Here is a 23,599-nt window from a genome sequence, read left to right as displayed (position 1 = left end):
CTCATCTAAACCCTCATGTCCTCATCTAAACCTAGTTACCTCCTGAAGGCCCCATCTTGGAGGTTCAGGTTTCAACTTATGAATTTCAGGGGGACACAAACATTTAATTCACGGCACCATTTTTATCCACTGTGCTAAGCTGTATCTTCATACTTTGAACATGATTCTTTTTGAGTGCCATTAAACCCATTGCCCTTGTTGGTAATTTTTTTTTTTTTAAACTAGCCTCCAGTGTCTCTTTAAGGCAGGGATTATGTTTTCTTCATCTTTGTGTCTCTATAGCCTGACTTAATGCCTGGGACCCATTAGGCAATCACTACATATTTGAATGATTGAATAAATGCCATCCTCCAACCCGAGCCTCCTTCTGTGTCTTAATTTAAGAAATTGACGAAAATACTGAATCAGACCAGGACAAAGACTGATCCTGACAACTGAAAATTGAAATATAGTTAATTCATTAAAAGTTAATTTGGCGGAATTCCCTGGCAGTCTAGTGGTCACGACTCTGAGCTCTCTCTGCCGAGGGCCTGGGTTCGATCCTTGGTCGGGGAACTAAAATCCCAGAAGCCTCGTGGCATGGCCAAAAATAAAATAAAAAGTTGTTGTGTTGATTAGTTCTGGATCATCTTTCTTTATCTTTCTATATTCTCTTTAGGGCGGTCACAACTAGTCTCAGATTATGTTTTTGCCTCCTAAACTGTACACTCCACTCAGTACCTCTTACTTTGTCTTCCAGCTTACACATCCAGTACCTGCTTGACAAGTCTATGTGGGTCTCTCAGAGGCATCTCAAACTAAGCGTGCCCTAAATGGAACTTTTGATTTTACCCTCCTACCCAAACTTCCTGGTCTCAATAAATGGGACCACCCATCAGCTTAGTTTCTCAAGCTAGAGATGTAACAGTCATCCTTGATATTTTCCTTTCCTGTATCTTCCACATGAATCCCATTTTCTAATCCTGTCAACCCTACCTCTAAAGTATATCTCATGCCAAGTTCTTTCTTCCATTTCTTTGTATCCATATGGCGACTCTAGTTAGACTAAGCCACCAACCATTACTTCCTTTGAGGACTGTTTGTAGCAATATCTAACAGGTCTCTTCTTTTCCCCCTATGCTTGCCTACAGTTTTTTTTCACAGACACCAGAATGATCTGTAAAACTGAAAACTGGATCAAACCCTTGGCCTGTTAAAAAAATTTTGTTTCGAGTTACCTTTTTTTGTGTGTGTGTGGTGAGAACTTTTAAGATCTACTCTCTTAGCAACTTTATTTAGCCTCACCACACGGCATGCAAGATCTTAGTTCCCCCACTAGGGATCGAACCCATGCTTCCTGCAGTGAAAGCGCAAAGTCCTAACCACTGGACCGTCAGGGAATTCCTCGGAGCAACTTTTAAGTATACAATACAGTGTTAACTATAGTTGCCATGATGTACATTAGATACCTAGAACTTCATCTTATAACTGGAAGTTTGTACCTTCTGATCACCTTTCACCCATCTCCATTTCCCCCTTCTCCGTCTCAAACCAACAATCTACTCTTCTCTTTGTTTCTATGAATTTGTCTTTTTTTTTTTTAGATTCCATATATAAGTGAGATCATACAGTATTTGTCTTTCTCTGACTTATTTCAGTTAGTATAATGCCTTCACGGTTCATCCGTGTTGTCACAAATGGCAGGATTTCCTTCTTTTTTTTTTTGGCTGAACAATAGTCAGTTGTGTGTGTGTGTGTGTGTGTGTGTGTGTATATATATATATGTATATATATACACACACACACACCACATTTTTCTCTATTCATTCGTCCATAGACAGACACTTACTTGTTTCCATTTCTTGACTATTGTAAATAATGCTGCAATAAACACGGGAGTGCAGCTATCGCTTCAACATAGTAATTTTTTTCCCTTTGAATATATACCCAGGAGTGGTATTGCTGGATCATATGGTAGTTCTATTTTTAATTTTTTGAGGAACTTCCTTACTGTTTTCCATAGTGGCTGCACCAATTTACATTCCCACCAAGAGTGCATAAGAATTCCCTTTTCTCCACATCCTCTCCAACATTTACTTCTTGTGTTTTTTTGATATTAGCCATTCTGACAAGTGTGAGGTGGTATCTCATTGTGGTTTTGATTTGTGTTTCTCTGATAATTAATGATGTTGAGCATCTTTTCATGTGCCTGTTGACCATCTGTATGTCTTCTTTGGAAAAATGTCTGTTCAGGTCTTCTGCCCATTTTTTAATCGGATTGTTTGGGTTTTTTTTGGTTGAGTTGTATGAGCTATTTATGTAGTTTGGATATTAACCCCTTATTGGTCATATTATTTGCAGATATTTTCTCCCATTCAGTAGGTTGCCTTTCCATTTGTTAATCATTTCTTTTGCTGTGCAGAAGCTTTTTAGTCTGATGTAATCCCACTTGTTTATTTTTGCTTTTGTTGTTTGTGCTTTGGGTGTCATATCCAAAAAATCATTGCCAAGACCAGTGTCTAAGAGTTTTCCCCTATGTTTTCTTTTAGAAGTTTCACGGTTTCAGGTCTTATATTTAAGTCTTTAATCCATTTTGAGTTAATTTTTGTGGGTGGTAGTTAATTTTTGTCAGTTCCATTCTCTTACATGTGTATATCCAGTTTTCCCAACACCATTCATTAAAAAGACTGCCTTTTTTCCATTGAATATTATTGGCTCCTTTGTCAAATATTAGTTGACTCCTTATGCATGGGTTTATTTCTGGTCTCTTCATTCTGTTTCATTCATCTATGTGTCTGTTTTTATGCCAGTATCATACTATTTTGATTACTGTAGCTTTGTAGTATAATTTGAAATCAGGGAGTATGATGCCTCTAGCTTTGTTCTTCTTTCTTAATACTGCTTTGGCTATTTGGGGTCTTTTGTGCTTCCATATGAATTTTAGGCTTGTTTGTTCTATTTCTGTGAAAAGTGCCATTGGAATTTTGACAGGGATTGTATTGAATCTATAGATAGCTTTGGATAGTATGGGATGTTTTAACAGTATTAATTCTTTCTGTTCACGAATGTGAAATAGCTTTCCATTTGCTTGTGTCACTTAAATTTCTTTCACCAGTGTCTTATCGTTTTCAGTATACAGATCTTTCACCTCTTGGTTAAATTTATTCCTAAGTATTTTATTGTTTTTGTTGCTATTGGAAATGGGATAGTTTTCTTTATTGCTTTTTAAAATTATTTATTGTTAGTATAAAAAATGCTACTGATTTCTGTATGTTGATTTTGTATCCTACAACTTTACTAAATTAGTTTATTACTTCTTACAGTCTTTTTGGTGGAGTCTTTTGGATCTTCTGTACATAAGATCCTGTCATCTGTAAACAGAGACGATTTTACTTCTTCCTTTCTGTTTCTGATGCCTTTTATTTCTTTTTCTTGCCTAATTGCTCTGCCTGGGACTTTCAGTACTATGTTGAATAGGAGTGGGGAGGGTTGTCTTGTTCCTGATCTTAGAGGAAAAGCTTTCAACCTTTCACCATTGAGTATGATGTTAGTTGCCTGCTTGTCCTGTATGGCCTTTATTATGTTGATGTATACTCCTTCTTTATCTAATTTGTTGAGAGTTTTTATCATGAGAGGATGTTGAATTTTGTCACATGCTTTTTCTGGACTTATTGAGATGATCATATGATTTTATTCTATTAAAATGTGATGTATGTGTTAAATGTGAGGTATCACATTTATTGATTTGCATGTGTTGGACCATCCTTGCATCCCACGGATGAATTCCACTTGATCATGGTATATGGTCCTTTTAATGTGCTGTTGAATTCAGTTTGCTAGTATTTTGTGAATTTTGGCCCTTATATTCATTAAGGATATTGACCTATAGTTTTCTTTTCTTGTAGTATCCTTATCTGGCTTTGGTATAAGGGTAATGCTGGGTTTGGAAGTGTTCCCTCTTCTTTGTATTGCAAGAGTCTGAGATAGTTCTGGTCTTGGGCTTTTCTTTTTGGGAGGTTTTTGATTACTGACTCAATCTTCTTAGTAGTAATCGGTCTGTTCAGATTTTCTATTTCTTCATGATTCTAGGAACTTATCCATTTCTTCTAGGTTGTCTAATTTGTTAGCATATAATTGTTCATAGTAGTCGCTTATGTTCCTTTATTTCTGTGATATCTGTTGAATGTCTCCTTTTTCACTTATAATTTTATTTATTTGAGCCCTCTTTCTTTTTTTCTTGGTTAGTTTGCCAATTTGGTTTATTTTTTCAAAGAACCAACTTTTAATTTTGTTAATCTTTTCTACTGCTTTCCTGATTCTCTGTTTCATTTATTTCTGCTCTAATCTTCATTATTTCCTCAAAAAAGCTGTATCTTCTGCTAATATTGGGCTTAGTTCTTGTTTTTCTAGTTTTTTGAGGTATAACGTTAGGGTTTTTTTTTTAAGATCTTTCTTTTATTCTTGATGTATGCATTTATAGCTATAAAATTTCCTCTTGGAACATTCTTGCTGCATCTCATCAGTTTTGGTATATTGTTTTTCCATGTTTGTTTGCATCAAGCTTTTTTTTACATAAAAATATTTAATAGTTTCCATTGCACCAAAATATAAGCCAAACCCCGTGTGCCTGTTACACAAGATTCTGCTTGATCTAGCCTTGACCTTGTTCTTCACCTTCCCTCATGCTTTCCCCCCTTCTAATGGCAGCTCATGTTACTTTTCACTAAAAGGCTTGCTGTTTATTGTATGTAGGCAGTGTCATTATATAGAGTTTCCCACCCCTTTTTAGATCATTCATTTGAACTCTGGATATAGGCTCTTACCACTGTTTACTCAGAAATTTGTGATATCTTTGGTTGTTTAGAACTCTTTCTTTCCAGTAAGAACTTTAAGAGGACATTGGTATCTTGGGGGAAAGTTTTTGCTCCTTCCGTGTCACTAACAAGTTCTTTTCTTGTGAAACAGAATTTAATTCTTAGAAGCAGTACAGCTTCTTGTTTGCTTCCAGGTTAACCAGTGAAAATGGTGGCAAGGCAAGTTAAAAACTGTGTCCCTGACAGAAGTCATTTGCATTAGTGACGTATCTCATGCCACCTACCCCTACCTCAATCCCTTTGACTGTATCTACAAGCCTATTTATATCATTTCACATGTGTTTCTTTTTTTAAAGCATAAGGGAGGAAGAGATGAAAATATTCCTAAGCCTATTCACTTTTTTAGATTTGTACTCATTCTTCATCATGTCTAAAGACTTCTTTGAGTATCTGATTGTTTCAGTTTGTTCCTGAGTGAGTCATCAGAAGTGGGTTGTGGTCACCGGTTTGATTGTTATTGGCCAGTTCTTCATCTCCTCTGGAACATGTGCTCCAAGAAGACAGCACATCCACTCATGAGCCATGTTAGTATGTGACCTCCTCCTTCTCAGAGAGTTGTAAACCATACTGCTTCCTCCTGGAGCAAAATTCCATCTCCTGGTAGGCTCGTGTACCTTCTTTATTAAGAAACTGAGTGGAGGTTGCTGTTACTGTTTCACGGGGAGGGCATTCATTCTTTTCTGAGAGAAACAAAAACACCTTATTCCTCTGGTGGAAATCTAGTGGCACATGGAGTTCATTCTTCTTTTCTATATTTTTCTCTTCTCTTTTCTCTTCTATTTTTCTGGTCAATAACTTGTCCTCTTTGTTTCAGTGTCCCATTCACCACTTGAAATCCTATCGTCTTCCCTGGATTTAGTCCCTTCTAGGACCCCTTTGCCCTCTGTCATAAGCTGAAGAATGGACAGCTGCTTCACAGGGTCATCACCTCCTCCTCTGGTAGGAAGCTCTGTTTACAGGTGCTGCTTCAGCAAGAGGCTGGAGAGGGTACCACAGACAGCCTGGAGCAGTACATCCCAAACCTTCCACTGGGAAGCTCCAGGTTCCCTTCTCTTGCGGTCTGCTGCTGACCAATACCAGAAAAATAAAATAAAAGAAGACATAGAAAATTCAGGCCCTGATTTCTGGTTTTAGTTTCCACAGACAAAATAAACTACCAAATTGCTACAAAGACTTCTCAATGCCTACTCTCATGTGTAGATAGACCAGTAGCAGTCCAGGGGCCAACCAGCTTCTGAGTAGTGCTGGTTGTCAGACCATACTTTGAGTAGCAACTGTTCAGAAGTCTCTCGAAGCATTTGTCTTGTTTTTGAGCTACTGTGCTTTTTAAACCCGGTGATGTTTCACTTGTCCATTATCACTAAAATCCTGGTGCTGGGCAGTGGACACTACTCCTGAGAGCTGCTGTTTTTAAGTATCTACTCAGCTATACTCTTTGGTAGCTGCTCAGCCCTTTCTTTACATTTATAGATCCCAGTAGCATCTCCTACCTCTCCATTTCCATAGAGACATCTAGTGTTTTACTTACGTATTCCCATCTTTTTCTACTTTTCTTTCTTTTTGAAAGCAGGGGTACAGAAATTGTTTCAAATTGTATTAAGGTTTTAATTGTCATCAGACTATAGTTTTGAGTAGACTTTGTGTTGTTTAATGTCTCTGTTTCATGGAGATTACTTACGGGAACATGAAATGATGGAAAATAATACAGAGATTGCAGTACAGTGTGTGAGGAATTTCAAGAAGGGGTTTACTCTCAATTCTGTGGGGAAGAGGAATGCCAGGCCATTTTTGAAATGTCATATTATCTTAGTCACCAAAATTTTTTTGAATACATGTAGCTATTAGCATTTTTGTGTTAGTGAATGAATGAAAGAAGAAGAGAACTAACATTTATTGAAGGCCTGGAACCTGCTGTGTACTTACGTATAGCATCTCTTTTCGGTGAGAGTTTTTGCTTAATAGCATATACAGAACCACCATGTAGTATCAGAGGGCTCATTTTATAAGAAGTAATTAAGTTAACGAGGTTGTAAACCCCCCTTGGCAGATGATGATGTTACTGGTCTTAAACACTGGAGACACTCTTACACTGTGGGGTTGTATAATGTGGGCACTCAGGGAGAGGCGTGAACATTTTGAATCCTTTGGGGTCCTATTTAATTCATTACTGCTGTGCTAAATAAAAAATTCATCATGCCTCATAAAAGTGCCCAACTATTTCTAGGCAGTGAACTCACAATTCACTATCATGAATACAAATAGTTTGTGGGAAATCATTCAAGCACCGATGGGGGCAGGGGGGCAGAACATGAGGGAACCATCGTAACTGCATTTTTCCAAGGCCATCAGAGTAAACTGTGGGCCTGAGAAGATGATCCTGATATATGAAAGCATTATAAATTATTTGATTTCTAATTTTACAGCAGCCATCTGCTAAAAGAGTTACAAAGCCTGCCTTGCTCATTAAGACCCTTGGTTCTGAACCCCAAGTGAGCTTGTACTGCTCTACATCTGTGATAGTTTTCTAACTCGGTCAGCAACAGAGATGTGAGTGACTGACTGTAGCCTAAACATCCATGAGCATTTTCCAATGCTGAACATCTCCACATGGAAGCAGAATAGCTAAGCAGGCTCGAGGCCAAAATGTCGTGAGCTTTGTTTTGTTTCTTCCTCATGTGAGAGAGGCCTCTCTTGACTCACATGTTTGACATGAATTATCAGATTTTGTGGCCAACTTTCAGAAGCAAAGCAACTTACATATAGTTGTATTTCAATAAAAACATTGCCGTTCATGATTCCTTTTGGAGCAGAGGCTGCGTTTCTCATTGCAAGACCCATGTTTTTGGTACAGTGATCGGGGCAGTTCCCAGCTGCCTGTCGGGTCAGTTTGGATGTGCTGCAGCTGGGTGATTTTGCAGACTCAGGACTGCTAAAAAAGGGTGTTCTTCTGTGTTACAGAGTCCTTGTTTCATTGTATACAAACATGACTTGCTTGATTTAGGCAGTCATACTCTTTAGGTCACTGGACCACCAGACCTTTGTAAGCATAGTCCCTAGAAAAACTTGGGTGTCTTAACCAAGGAGATAGAGAGGTATAGAAGTAGATAAATATGCCAGTATTTGTGTGTGTATAAATGTATGGCTTTCTCTATGCTATATGACATATATGACATAGTTTATATGATATGTATGTGACCTATGATTTTATTTGTATCTATGCGTGCATGCATCGATATTTGTTAACTCCTGGATAAATTTATTAGCTCTGAAAAAAACCCTCAGAATAAGCCTTGCTTGTATTCCTACCTTTTTTTCCTGACACAGTAGCTGTGTGGAGCCTGCTCGATTGCATGCATAGGTTTTCATACTTGCCCATGAGATTCCCATCCTTTTGTCCTCATGGTTACAAATGTCTTTCATTGTTTTCCCTTTCTCATTCACTGATTGCTATTTCACAATGTTTTCTTACATAAAGAATATTATAGTATATGAATTTATATGGTTATATGATTACATATTACATAATTATATAATAACATATAGTAGATACTATTCACAACCCAATGCAAGGTACCAGAGTATACAGAGTTAAATTAGTTATCATTCTTACCTTAACAGGAATTTAAAATTCCCAGAATCATAAACGATCATCTATAACCCCTTTCCATCCTTTATAGAAATGAATTCTGGTCTAGATATTTTGATCTAGAAATGTTTTGTTATAGGCCATTTGTTCATTAGTGCAGGATATCTGATAACCCTAGGTGTTCTACTGTTTTCTGGTGAGAAGATATTTTGACTTTGAAGACTTCATATTTTGTTTGTCCAACTCAGTGCATTTTAAAATTCAACATTCAAACATATATATGCACATAAATCTACATATGTAAAGTATCTGTGAGTTAGAGAAAATGATGAACTAAGAATGAGTTCTAAGCAATGCTGTTATGACTTGCCAATTTTAAATGCCAGCATTCTTATATCTAGAATGGCAGTGCTTTTCAGTATTTTGAGTACACGTGAAGAATACACCTTTTTGTCCTACATAGAATCCTTTTATATTTTTACAGCAAACATGCAAGACGTTGTCACTGAGAGTATGATTACTAGATTAATGCATTCGGTCTACTCAAAAGTATTGCCTTGGAAAATGCTTAAGATTTTATGCTGTGCTTGCCAAGGTCATGTTTAGTTGGTTCCTATGATAGTCCACATGATTCAAGAACTAGGCTTTGCAGTATGGAGGAGGATGATAATTTAATTCTCGATTCTCCTCAGAAATACAATATTTTTCATTCATAGAGGTTATTACATAGAGTTTTGTTTTGGATAAATATGTAAACATTTGAATAAAGATGCAAATTTATTTGAACTTTGGCACAGAAGAGCCAAAGGAAATGAAGCAGAAAACCTCATGAGATAACTGTTACTTCCTGTTTGCAGCATGATGAAATATAATGAAAACAGTCCTCTAAAATACATTGGACCTTGCAACTTGTCCGTACAGGTTTACTTATTTTTTCTAAAGTAGTGACTATCTCATGAACTACTTGAGTTAAAGATCAAGTATTATGTCAGGAAAATAATGAGTTGTCTCTTTTAGACAACGAGACTTTGGAGAAAATTACCCTTAATCCCAGCTTCTAAAAATGAATTATTAAAATGAGCGCAGCAATAGAATTCCTGAAGATAGTTAAGAACCTGAGCATAGGGCTTCCCGGGTGGCGCGGTGGTTGAGAGTCCGCCTGCCGATGCAGGGGACGCGGGTTCGTGCCCCGGTCCGGGAAGATCCCACGTGCCGCGGAGCGGCTGGGCCCGTGAGCCATGGCCGCTGAGCCTGCGCGTCCGGAGCCTGTGCTCCGCGGTGGGAGGGGCCACAGCAGTGAGAGGCCCTAGTACTGCAAAAAATAAAAATTAAAAAAAAAGAACCTGAGCATAAAATCTTTTTAACAATTTAGAAAGAAGGATCTTCGAAGTATATTTAAAAATGATATTTGAATTACTTAAATAGATTTTAAAGTTAATAAAACTGATTCCTTGTTTCAATTTAAGTTAACCAATCTTTACATCCCAGTAGATATTGTGGGTTTACATACAATTTAACAGCCATATGACGTAGGTCCAATCCAAATTCCAATAGATCTGCTCCTGGCGCCATTTTTAAATAGATTTGACCCTGAGAGAATTTGATGCCATTTAGTTCAGGCCATTAAAAGGTCTCTGAGAGGTCAGATCAATTCTAGCAGCCACCAAAGAGTTCTCATTCTTGGTTGATCACCTCCCCCCCTCCGTCTACTCCCACACACATACACACAAAGCAGTTTGTCCATGGTGTCCACCCTGGACCAGAACAGGATTTCCAGAGAACTGGGTGTAGCCATGTATCTGAGGTGGGAGGTTTGGCTGCAGTGAGGTTCATAATCACTGGAATAAGCAATATAGGCTGACCTGCACTTTTACTATTTCTGGCCAGTTTACCTAAAAGAAAACTTAGCTTTTCATGTAAAATATGTACGTATATATTTGTGTGTGTGTGTTTGCCACTGTCTGGAGTTGTTTTGTCTATAAATGCTTCCACTCTTCTAATAGTGTAATGGGTAGGAAGGCTAGAAATTCAAGTCAAGAAAGAATATACAAAATACATGTGAGAGTGTAGGTGGGGATGGGGACCAGAGAATGCTGCTGAGAAAGCAGATGATGAGAAAGCCTGGAGGTGAGTTGTTTCAGAGGCCAGACTGTAGGGTTGGAATGTGTGGGCGATGCAGGAGAGTTGGCCCACAGTTGGAGACCAGGTAGCACAAGATGTCAGGAATTTGCTGGGAGGGCAGCCTCACCTGACTTTGAAAGCCAGGGAGCCTAGAAACAGAGTATCGCAAAGTGACAGAAGAGTTCCAGTGTGAACTGGTGGGTAGAGGGGAATGTAGCACCAAGAAGTGAAATGAAACGTAATAGTATATAAACTCTTTGTTCGTGACTGAGGCCAGTTCAGCCTGATGGAGCAGCAGATGTGTGTCCATACAGTTCACCGGCCTTTAAATAGTTAAACCCTGAGAACGTTGGAAAACGTAGCTCAGGAACTTTACGCAATGGAGGATGTGTTAAGGGACTATGCCCTTTGGAGGGAGGGTATTGCAAAGATGAAAAGACTGATGTTTCTCAGCTACAGTCTTTAAAAGGAGACTGCAGAGATCCGCCATCACAGACCGCCAGAGAATCTACTTGGACCCATTCTCATTACCCAGAAAGCAAACTGGAGGGAGATTTAACTCCAACCATTGAAGAAGTACCCAGCATCCCACCACAATCCTCAGCTCCATGAGATCACCTGCTTCTTCTGCACCATATTTGCTAGCACTCCCTTGAGAACTTTATGGGACCTGCATAGATTCTTGGTGCTCTGTGGCTCCTGTTATTAGGTGATGCTTTGGGGCTGTATATAGGCCCTGAAGCACATGTTGGGCAATGCGCCCAAGGTCGCGTTCCAACTGTTCATTTATTATTTCTTCAGTGGTGGGAAATGGGCTGGAAGTCACCTGCAGGTCTCCCTGTGAGAAAGAGCAGCGTTGAGGTTTGTCCCCTTACACCCATAGGTAGGGGTACTGCCACTCATACCTGGGGAAGGCTTTCCTGCCCTCAGACAGTGGCACCAGAGCAGAGAACTTGCAAGAAAGCAAGATTTGGGAGATTGGTCTTTCTTGCCTTGACTGCCTGGACCTGGGCCCATGTTTTATTCTACTGACATTTAATAGTTGAGTATTTCCCAGATCCTGATTATGGAACATTAGAACTAGGACAGTTGAATGAGAAACAGATTCTATGGCAAATAAGTTTGGGAGATGGTGCATTCTCCATCTTTTTCCAGAGTTCCACAATGCACATGCTCCTTTAAGAAGCCATTTTAAAAGGAAACCTATTTCACTTCATCTAACTTACTGTGGGCCCAAATTCATTTGACTTTAGACTTCATTTCCCCTGAATATCTATTATCATTCCTTGGAACTCAGTATTAAAAGGATCAGGTTCTTGGAAACAGATGCTAAGAGGAGACATGTACTAATAGGGGAAGGATAAAACCAAATTTGGCCCACCTTACCAGTTTGAGCTAAGAATTCTTCATATGCCTCCGGTGGCCTGCTTCTTTTAGCAGGGAGCTTGTTCTACGAGTGAAGCCTATGAAAACAACTAGAAGATGCCCTGGAAGGTCTGTATTTCTTGTATTCAAATCCTTAAGATTAGTTGCTTAGCTTTTTAATCAGTTTGAAGAGTAATTAATTTAATCTGATTGTAAGCAAACCAATTTTATTTAGAAACTATTTTTGAGGAAGGACAGTTCTTTTAAATTTAAAAAATACATTTGATAAAGACACCCAGGTTATCAAGTTAATTTTGACTTGAATCACCTATGTATAATATAGTAATTATATATAAATGATTGCTTTTTAAAAAAATTTATTTTTTATTGAAGTATGTTTAATTTACAATGTTATATTAGTTTCAGGTGTACAGCAAAGTGATTCACTTAAATATATATATATATATATATATACACACATACATACACACACACACACACACACACATATTCTTTTTCAGATTCTTTCCCATACAGGTTACTACAAAATACTGAGTAGAGTTCCCAGTGCTATACAGTAGGTCCTTGTTGTTTATTTTATATATAGTAGTGTGTGTCTGTTGCTCCCAAATTCCTAATTTATCCCTCCCCCCCTTTCCCCTTTGGTAACCATAGTTTGTTTTCTACGTGTGTGAGTCTGTTTCTGTTTTGTAAATAAGTTCATTTGTGTCATTTTTTAAGATTCCACATATAAGTGATAGCATATGATATTTGTCTTTGTCTGACTTACTTCGCTTAGTACGATAATCTCTAGGTCCATCCATGTTGCTGCAGATGGTATTATTTCATTCTTTTATAGCTGGGTAGTATTCTGTTATTTGTATATACCACATCTTCATTGTGCATTCGTCTGTCAATGGACACTTACGTTACTTCCGTGTCTTGGCTATTATAAATAGTGCTGCAATGAACTTGGAGTGCATGTACCTTTTCGAATTATGGTTTTCTCCGGATATATGCCCAGGAGTGGGATTGCTGGATCATATAGTAGCTCTAGTTTTAGTTTTTTAAGAAACAATTGCTTTAAGAAGATAGTCCTCCTCAGATTTTGTTGGCTCTGTTTACTCAGCCAATTTTTTAGCAACCCAGTGATAACCTTTAAGCACAATTCCTGTTATATCTGAATCAATGACATGTCTGAATAGAAAGCATGAATATTTTTAAAGGTTCCCAAAACATTCTTTGCTCCCAGGAGTGAAGTCATTTGAAAACACTGTTAGTGGGCCTTCTCTCCCAAATCTTTTCCCCTGAAAGTTGAAAAAAAGGTTTCTGCTTAATTTATTAATATGGCTTGTTTTCATCCACAGAGGCCAGCAAGCTTGTTATGTCCTACGTAGCAGCTGTTTGTGGAAAAGGAGCAGAAGTTAATCAAGTCAAAGAACAGCTTTTACAGTCCAACCCAGTCCTGGAAGGTAGGATTTTCTGTGTACCTTGGGTCAGTATGACTGGAACGGTAAATCCAGTTTTCCGGGCACTTCTGACACCTGGTGTGCTGGGAGGTGGGCTGGGAGGGGGAGAGTCAGGCCCAGACCTGCTGAGCAAAAGGTAGCGGCATCCTAGGAACTCCTGGCTTCATGCACTTGAAGGAGGGAACGCTTTACTCGTGTAAAAGGAGCTCTCCCACTTGGAATCATTTTTCTCCCTTTTAATTTTTATTTGAATTACTTACATTTTGCTTAATAATAATCAACTGATATTTGCATTTGACTTGACAGCTGGGAGAAACTTGGTGGAAAAGAGCAATGTGAGGGCAGTGCTATTTTATCATTCAGGATAACACCCATGGCTGGTGATTTCTGTTGTCAGGGAAACCAAGGCTATGCCAGAGAAATATTTAAGGACCAGTTTTCTCAGGGTTACAAAAAGCCTAAACCTGACTTTAGAGCTCAAATTCTGTGGTTGGCCATCTGTGTCTGTTAGTCAGCTTGGGCTGCCATAACAAAGTACCATAGAGTGGGTGGCTTAAACAACAGAAATCTATTTTCTCACACTTCTGGAGGCTCCGAAGTCTAAGATCACCTGCTGGCAAGGTAGGTTTTCTTCTGAAGCCTTGGCTTGTAGGCAGCTGCCATCTTGCTATGTGCTCACATGACCTCTTCTTTGTGTGTGTATATGGGAGGGGGAGGGGGGATGATGGGCAGGTGGGCGCTGGCTCCTGGCCTCATCTAACTACCTCCCAGAGGCCCCATCTCCAAATACCATTACATTGGGGGGTTAGAGCTTCAAAATATGAATTGGGCGGTGGGGTCGGGTAGGGACACAAACATTTAGTTCATAATACCATCAGAAAACAAAGCCGGAGAGGAGTTCCCTTCTGCCGTGGAGGTTGGCATAAACCATCAGTATAAACCATCCTTATGTTGGAAACAGTAACTCAAAGCCTCTTCCTATTGCTGGAAAGCCCTTTGCCTTGCTTTATATTGTAAGCACGCCAGTGTTGTCATTTAACACAGTTGTTGGGGTAGAGTAGGTTTCTCAACCTTGGTGCTGTTGACATTTTGGACTGGATAAGTCTTTGCTGTGGGGTGATGTCCTGTGCAGTGTAGGATGTTTAGCAGTATCCCTGGCCTCTAACCACTGGGTGCCAATAGCACCCCTGCCTCTAGTTGTTACCATTGAAAATGTCTCCAGACAATGCCAGATGTCCCCTGAGGGGATCAAGACCACCTTGATCAGAATCTCTGGTCTAGAAGAGTAGTGCGGTTCAGCCCTTTGTTCGAAGTCATGGAAGGTCAAGATTTAACATGGATTAAAGCAGAACTGCTCTGTGGGGGGAGACCCCCCTCTGCCGCCCCAGTATGGAGGAACAGAACTCTGTCCATTGTCTTTGTTACTCAGGTCTAGTCCCTCCTTCCACTTTATTACAAGGAGGCACCATGCATCTTTATCCTCCAGACAGTGAAATAAAACTCATGAGAATACTTTGCTTGTGAGAAGCAAAGGCCAGAACACCTGTTACATTGTTATTGACCTTTCTTCCCCTTCAGGACCTAACAAATAAAGAAGCTGTTGTAGAAAGTGTTTTATCTTTATCTTATTATCCCAGTCTTTTACTTTTTGCTTACTGTCTTTTGCTTTTAGTTAGGATGCTATACATGTGTTATATTTCTATAGATGCTTATTTTCAGAATGCTGTGATCTAAAGGAGAAACACTGTGGAATGCTATAGCTTGCATCTGTGATTAGAATCTGGCCCTTTATTCAATGGTATTTGAAACTAGGCCCCAGTGCAGGAACTGGAAGAAATGTCTACTGTGGGCATGTATTATCTTTTGTGGGAATGCTTTACTTTCTAACTGGAGCTGCTACTGTAAATGAACATTTAGAACAATGAACTTAAAAAAAACAATTGAGGAATGTGTCTCAAGTGTTCTATAATGGAACACTTGTTTTTGATTCTGTGGCTCACAGTAAAAGACTTTAGTGTTTAGAGCTGTGTTTAGTAATGTGCAACTCAGATTTGTTTGATGAAAAGATGGTTTATGGCTTGCAAATGGCACCCTGAATAAAGTTTTTTTGAAGCAATTCCTTCACTTGCCCTTGACCTTCAAGCCACAATAAACTCTCCTTTATGTGTCAGCGTCTGGTGCTGGACTTTGGGGCTGTACAAATTAGTTAATTTGGCATCCCTGCGTGTTGACACCCACCACAAAGATCTAGCCTGTGAAAACACGAAAAATGTCATGGTCTTCATGATGACTAGGTCAACACCATTATCAAGGTTGCATTTATTAAAATCCTTTAGCTGGTGGTGGACGTAGGATAAGGATGTGAACCTCTTCAGCATCCTTTTTTGAGTGTTTCCCATGTGCAGGTTTCCTTACTTAATATAACATCTCAGCTTATTTTCTGTTGAAGAGAGAATTTGGTGTCAGGGACCTACGAGACCTACGAAACCATACCCATTCCAAGTGGAATCTCTGAATCAAAGAACTTGCCCTGTGTTGACTTTAAATTTTGTCTTAACTAGCAGGAGGCAACTATTATTATTATTTTTTTTACAATCAAAAACATAAAAATACTAGCTAACGTGAAATATAACACAGCAGGTTTGGCTACTGAATATCCACAGTGAGCGTTACACATCTTGATCAGGTGATTGCTTTCAAAACTTGGACCAGCTTTTAGCCATTGTTAATCATGTGAGCTCTTGTTAGGCTAATCTTAATTTAATGAAGTTGTGGCGGCTTCCAGGGATTTGATGCCCGACCTCTTAATTTAAAGATTCATTTCTGTTTGCCACATCATCGTGCATCACTCTGCAGTCCTTGCTGCTGCCGTGTGGCCCACAGATCCCAGTAACAGCCTCGGGGTGGGGTGGGAGGGTATTGGTAGAGAAGCAGAATTTCATGCCCATCCCTTGACTCATTGAACCAAAGTGTGCACTTGAACAAGATCCTCAGGTGATGGGTTTACACGTTAAAGTTTGAGGTGCACTGCTAGGCTTCAGAGCATCAAACAGGGATCCCCTCTTCTTATACGACTTACATTTATTCCACTTACATCCTCTACTACCAAGGCCCAGATTAATTTGCTCCTATCTTGTGCGCAAGCTTGATGAAGCAGTCATTTTACCTCATGACACTGAAATACCTTTGTCAAACAGGAGCGTTCTGTGCCTGGGGTAGTGTCATCCTGTGGTTCTTATGTGCTCTCGTTTGAAAGGGCGTCCTGTGGGAGATTGTAGCTCCTCGAAGCAGCTAAGATTGGGACAAACTTGGATTTTTGCATTGTGGGCTGATTTTTTTTTTTTTTTTTCTGGAAAGTTTCACTTAGGTCTGATGGACATAAACTAATGAAACTATATGGTATTTTTAGCCTATTGGAAATGATGTTTCCAAGTCTCTTTCTGTATTTCAGTTATATATTTAATCACGTTTAAATACCTTTTATTTCGAACTTAAACAATTTAAAGTTTCTCATGCCTTTTTCCACCTGAAAACCTCATCAATTGAGTTTCATAAAACCTTTGCTAATGTTAAGTAATCATCTCTAAAATAACCTTATCCATTGTTAATAACGGTAGAAGAGCACAGAAGCCCTGCTTGCTCGCCATTCAGCTGACTACTATCAAAACAGTTAAAATGTGTTGAATTAGACAGGATTAAGTTTACAGTAGTACTTGAAAAAAATTCTGTGAATCATAGGCATGACTCTTTCTGTGAACTTATAAAAAGACATGGAAGCTTTAGCAGCTTATTAAGACTCGTGCTAAGTAGTTTCTATGGAAATTTTCTGGACAGAAATGTCATTGCTACAAGTTGCATTTCTAGGATTTATGGATGTCAGATATTACATTTGTTTTATTTTTTGGCTTGAAATTATTGTTCTGTCACTTGACCACACATCTGTTTCTTTCCTACCAGCATTTGGAAATGCCAAGACTGTAAGGAATGACAACTCCTCTAGATTTGTAAGTATTTGTATAAGCATAAGTGTTAACACTGATATTTACCTCGTGTGTTTAAACAACCAGTAGATGTTTAATATTTCTTAATACACACATTTAAAAAATAAGAAACACCATATTGAGACATAAGCTAAAAGTTCTATAAGGACTATTTTTCTGCTTTCTGGAATTTTCCTTTTTAATTCTTCTTGGAGTGACAAGCTATCTTTTTTGCATGTTTTCTTGTCATCTATCATAAAATTCCATGAGCAATTTCAGTGAGGCTGTTTAGAGTAACTCTTTACTAATGTGAGTTTTGATATTTAGAAATCAATTAAGACTCAGAAATTCCATAGAAAGAAGGGTAAACTAGGTGTCAAGTTTGTATACTCTACAGCTCTTGTCCGTTCTTCAGTGGGACCAGAAAGGATGGAGGTGTATTCTAAAACTTTATAGAGGTAAAGTCAATAAGTTTGGCTGCTAATGGGGGGTGTCGGGAGGACTGAATAGTAAAAACTGAAGGTAATTGATGTTTTGAGTCGGGTTGAGTTGGAAAATGCTAATTCCCATAGTGGGAACCTTTCCAGCCTCATCTCCCACCTCTGCAGTGTACACTCTGGCACATCAGCCCCTGGGTCTCCCCAGCTGTGCTGCCTTCTTTCCTGCCTCTGGTCTTGACAGGGACACACACTGCCTGGAGGCAGCTGGGGGAAATATGGTGAGTGTGATGGTGGCATTTTGAAATTGATGGCTTTTTTTCTATAGTTGAGCCAGTTTTATAAATTTCATAATAAAAGATCGTTTACTTTATAAGCTGTCTTCTCATATACATTACTTGGGACCATTATTGATGATCGTCTGTGCCTCGCTGCCAGACACCCTTCCTGCATCCCCACACCTCCACTCCCCAGCTTCTTTTAGCCCCCTTTCTGCTTTTTTCTCATTGGCGTTGTCCTGTGCTTAAGGCATGCAAATGACCTCAGGTGGAGATCGTTTTGATAGATTGGAAAGTGGAAGGCTAAGGTTCCTAATTCCAAGGCAGTGAATTTTTTCCATTGGATTAGCCCCTTAAGTTGTTAAAACTGATGTGAGCCATGCCTTTTCCTGTTGTGGTAACATGACTAATCTCATTACATAAATAGAATTAGACGCAAAGTGTGGGCAGATAGAAGTAATTCCAATAGATGAAGCTTCTTTATAGGATAGAGATTTTATTTTTGCTCTTGGCAAATCTCATATACACACGCTTTAAAAAAAATACTTGCGAATATATTTAGTCTGTAGGCCGTAAAAATACAGAAAACCGTATTGCTTAAAGAGTCACTGGTACTTAGAGACATCGGAAAATCTAGCGAAAGGCTTGGCAGGTGTTTTGGCTTGTTAAGTAACTTCAGAGAAATCCTATCATAACATGGGTATTAGGATATGAGATTAATACTTGATTATAGGCTAAATCATTTCATGCCCAGTTTTTAGTAATTTCTCTGCTTTGTGGGTGCGACTTTGACCAGTAGTATACTCAAGTCTGTGTTATAATATTATAGTAGGACTCTACTATATTTAAAATTACTACTGTATATATAACAGAGGTTTATGACTCCAGGGAAATTACATTTCCTTCAACTGTGTCTGACAGGTTAACTCCGAATAAATTTTTTGATCTCTTTGCTGAGAAACCTGGGAGACCCTGCACCTCATTGTAGCTGACAGTGTGGACCACTGTTCCCATGGAGGTGCCTCACAGTGACCCTCACCCCAGCACTTTAACTTGGCATATTGAGCTTCTAGTAAGAGAGACTCATTGCTTTGGGGAAAAAAGAAAAAAAACAGTTTAAGGCTTCGAAAATCACTGTTCTCGACTAAGGACTTTGGAGGGGGATTTTGTTGAGCATCTGCGGTGTGCCAGGAGCTGAGTGGGGCACTGGAGAGTGTGGGAGAGAGCGCTCTAGGGTCTGGAAAATCTCATTACCACTCCTCTTATTCAGTAAGAATAGAAACACACAAATTCATTCATTTGTTTGAAACCTCCGGGTTTTCTTTTAAACATAGTTAAACTTAGGTCTCCCTGCGTATCCTCTTGCAGCCTGCAGTCTTTTCCCCACCAGTAGCCGGAGTGATCTTTACACGCTGCCGTCCCCTGCCGGCTGACAGCCTCTGCGGTCCCCTTGCACCTAAAATATAGCCCGGGCTCCCCCAAGCCTCCCCACGCAAGGTGGGCCGGCCCAGCCTTCCCCGGCTCCCTGGGCCTCAGTCACACAGGCCTTTGTGCCCGGCAGGTGTGCCGAGTGCTTCCTGGACTTGGGCCTTTGCTGTTGCCGGTCCTTCTACACCATGCATTCTGTCCCCAGATCTTTGTATGGCTGGCGTCTCGTATCATTTAGGTCTTATCTCAGATGTCACTTCCATGATGCTGTCTGGAGACTCTGTGACTTCATCCCATTTTCATTATTTTAGGCATTCAACAGTCTCTGGAGTTATGTGCTCCCTTCCCCCGTTTACATCATCATTGGCCCTGGAGAGTAGGCGCGGAGGAAGCGAGCACCTCGGCCTCTTGTTCACTGATGTGGCCCCAGGAGCTAGAGCAGGGCCGGTGCCATAGTGGACACTCAGAAAACATTGATTTATTGATGAATGAATACCCTTTTTTTTTTTTTTGCGGTACGCGGGCCTCTCACTGTTGTGGCCTCTCCCGTTGCGGAGCACAGGCTCCGGACGCACAGGCTCAGCAGCCATGGCTCACGGGCCCACCCGCTCCACGGCATGTGGGATCTTCCCGGACCGGGGCACGAACCCGTGTCCCCTGCATCGGCAGGCGGACTCCCAACCACTGTGCCACTGGGGAAGCCCTGAATACCTATTTTTAAGAAGCTTATAAACTAGTCAGGAAAAATGGACATGGCTGAAAATAATTATAACACAACACATAAACTAGTAAGTCCCCCATGAAAAGTATAGATGAAGTGTTATGGAAGCTCAGAATAGAGAAGCTGGAGGAGTCCGGGGCAGGGGACAGTCCTGAGTGGGTCCACAAGATTTAAAGAAGCCAAAATGGGGTGGCAGGCAGCAGGAGGTGGCAGTACAGCCTGAGAAACTGAGGAGAGAAACCAGTGTGGACCTTCATTTGCCAGAGTTAATGGCCAGGCCAGGGAGTCTGTGAATGGAGCCGTGGGCCAGAGGGCTGGGAAGGTGGGTCCGGGCCCCAGCTGGAGGGCCTGGAGTAGCAGGGTCAGGGTCTCAGACTTTATTTTGTAGGTGGTGGGAAGCCGCTGGTTATTTGTGAGTAGTCTAGTGCCAGGACCAGAACCAAGCGTTTGGGGAGTCATCAGTGTGGGCATCAGCTGAGTTCTCCGTGTTGTGCAGGAGTTTAGCCCTGGTCAGCTTCCTTTTCCTTTCTCCACAGTGTTTGCTCTACTCTCTTCAAAGCTTCTATCCTTTACTCTCAGCTGATGCTGTTATGCCTGCTTCACAGAAATCATCCTCTTCCAAGCTCTCCAACCAAATTAGCCCCGCTCCTTGGCACCTCTCCTGTCTCCATATCAGTATACACGCTCCTTTCTCACACTTATCTCTCTGCATCTGTACTCGAGATCTTTCACCTCCTTTGCCCAGGGACCACCTGCCACCAAAATCATCCCCTCTCATATGGTCATCCTCTGACTCTCTTGTGAAGTTACTCTTTCTCCCTCCTTCATGTCTGCTTTGCCTCCAGTGTCCCCTCGCATCCTAGAGAGTGTCGCTATCCACTCAGTTGCCTGGGCCACATTCCTGGACTTTTAAATTCTTGAATACCCTCCTTTCTTACCTTCTCCATCCAACCATGACCAGTCATCGTGACTCTCTGGGTAGCTCTCAACTCTGTTTACTTTCCTCCTTTGCTCTTCCGGCGTAAAGCCACCAGCGTTTCTCCCCTAATTGCTGCCACCTCTGTCAGCTACATCTGATAGGTCCTTTCCAGTCCATTCCACACTAGCCAGAGTGGTCTTGTAAAGAGGCAAGTCTGATCATGGTGTCCTTGTTGAGGAACGTTTAATGACACAACTTGGCTGTCAGGAGAAAATGTCGGTGTCATGATGTGCTCTGACTTCCCCCACCATCCTCACGGATGCCACTGCTTATGCCTGCTCCTTCCTGATCCCTTGCCTCCTTGCCTGCCTGACTTCTCCTGCTACTTCGCCTTTAAGGTTGGGCAGATCTCCTCCTCCCCCTCTGTCCCCTGTTCTTTGCGCCTGGCACCATGATCCCACTGTAGGATGTATCCCTATACATGGTTATGTCCCATTTATGTTTCATTTCCCCCCCAGACTGTAAATTCCTTGAGGGCAGGAGTGATGCCTTGCTTTCTCTTGTGCCTACGTTAGTGTCCAGGAAATGCTTGATAAACATTTGCTTAATGAGCAAGTGAAGACTTACAAAGGCCAGATGACCAGTGACAATGAAGAAGGAGAAGGTGGGGGAGCATGCATGAGCTAATAAAAAAATCACAGATTACATTGTTGATTGTGTGCCATGTGATCATGTTTCTCCTCCCTTACCATTATTTTGAAAATAGAATTAAAGTAATTCTCTGGGAGAATTATTTACAAACCATCGATCTGACTAAGGTAGAACATGAAACAAAACCAAAGACTACTTATTAGATCAACACACCCTTTTCCAAGCAAAAAACAGCTCTCAGGGTTATTCTGATATATTTGTTACTCTTTAACCAGACAATCCAGACCCATTCTCTAAAAATCACAGTGTAAGACTCCATGTGTGTTTCTGTGTGTTTAAGGTACCATCTATAAGGTGTAATATGAACATGGGTTATATATTTCTGTATAATCTAGATTAAAAGCCAAAAAGGTAATAATGATGAGCCTTTGATTCTGAGTTGGTCACACCACATAATCATGCATTTGATTTGAGTAGATATAAAAACAGAACTTGAAGTCTTCCATTTTGTCCACTGTCCAGTGTGTTTGGAATGTCTAGCCATGGCTTACAACATACTTTGCCTATAAAAATGAAATAATTTATATTGCCAGCTAGTGCATATTCAAGGAATACTAATTTTCCCAGTTTTTATTCTTGAATTGAAGACACACGTCCCTGAGAAATTTGAAACTTATCCAAAAGTCTTATGATGGCTGAGAAGATCTGTTCTTAAATTAGCAACGAGATATGCTCACTTTGAGCTAATGGGGTATTTAGTATGAATTATTTTTGGAGGCACATTGTTTTGCATCATGGTTACATAAACTGTGTCTTTCTTAATTACATTTAAACAAATGCATAAAGGGCTTATGCTATGCTTTAAGATACACTGACTGAATATTTTGAGGTGAACTTGAAAACTCACCAAGTCTTTCTTTGGCAGGGCAAATATATGGATATTGAATTCGATTTTAAAGGCGATCCCCTGGGAGGAGTGATAAGTAACTGTGAGTATTTTAAAGACGTTCAGAATAGTAAAACATATATTTATAACAGAATATTTTAGATACTTGGGTCTTTAAGAGATAGGCTTAAGAATACATTTCCTTTTCTTATACTTAAATTTTTAACCTATGCATTTCAGATTGTTTTATAATATTTAATTTTTAAATGTTTTTAAAAGACCACTTAAAGTCTTTGCCTTTGAAAAACTTTTTAGAAGTCTGCTAAAGAAATAAATATTAGCCCAACTGTATTTTATATCCTATAGGTCTTCAAGCCAATCCAGTAATAAAAAAGATTCTCCAACCGTTATTTTCTTTAACAAAATTACTCTGTGGTTAAAAACAAAATATAAATAATAATTGATTTTAATTTAATGACTTTTGGGGTAACAGTTACCCGATAAAATGAGAAAAACCTGTACTTCAAATTTTACTGTGAGAATTTTGTCTTCAGTGTGTTTAAAAAATTGAAATGTCGTACACCTGTTAGGTAGAGACAGATTTATTAGCTTTCTTTAGTCATGATTTGTGATTGTAGAAGTGAAATGTTCTCCAGCAAAGGTGAAAACATGGACAAAATCAGGTGAGGTCTACTTAACAGCCCCAGGTCCAGAGTTTTCTCAGGTGGGCACAGTGGTCAGTATCTGTTGTAGATAAGGCCCCTTCATCCATGCTTGGGGGCTTCAGTGCATGTGGCACCGCCCTGATGTCTCTGCTCCTGTTGATTCTGTAGCTGATTCGTTTGGCAAGGATACGATGACCACTCAGGGTTAGTGCACCTCCAGGGGAAGCTGCAGCCTGGTTA

The 23,599-nt window shown here is 40.0% G+C and overlaps 1 protein-coding gene across 3 annotated transcripts in view; it reads left to right on the top strand.

Annotated features, from left to right (window-relative positions):
* MYO1B (myosin IB) overlaps window positions 1-23,599 on the top strand; it is a 184,638-nt gene that overhangs the window by 90,189 nt on the left and 70,850 nt on the right. For all 3 annotated transcript variants that reach the window (XM_024733654.1, XM_024733655.1, XM_024733656.1), the window contains exons 5-7: window positions 13,293-13,397; window positions 17,352-17,398; window positions 22,734-22,797. In XM_024733654.1, coding sequence (XP_024589422.1) covers window positions 13,293-13,397; window positions 17,352-17,398; window positions 22,734-22,797 — 216 coding nt within the window. The remainder of the gene's footprint in view (window positions 1-13,292; window positions 13,398-17,351; window positions 17,399-22,733; window positions 22,798-23,599) is intronic.

Source organism: Neophocaena asiaeorientalis, unplaced genomic scaffold (genome assembly GCF_003031525.2).
Source record: "Neophocaena asiaeorientalis asiaeorientalis breed wild unplaced genomic scaffold, Neophocaena_asiaeorientalis_V1.1 scaffold24, whole genome shotgun sequence".
Taxonomy (NCBI): domain Eukaryota; kingdom Metazoa; phylum Chordata; class Mammalia; order Artiodactyla; family Phocoenidae; genus Neophocaena; species Neophocaena asiaeorientalis.
This window is presented reverse-complemented; position numbering and strand designations above follow the sequence as displayed.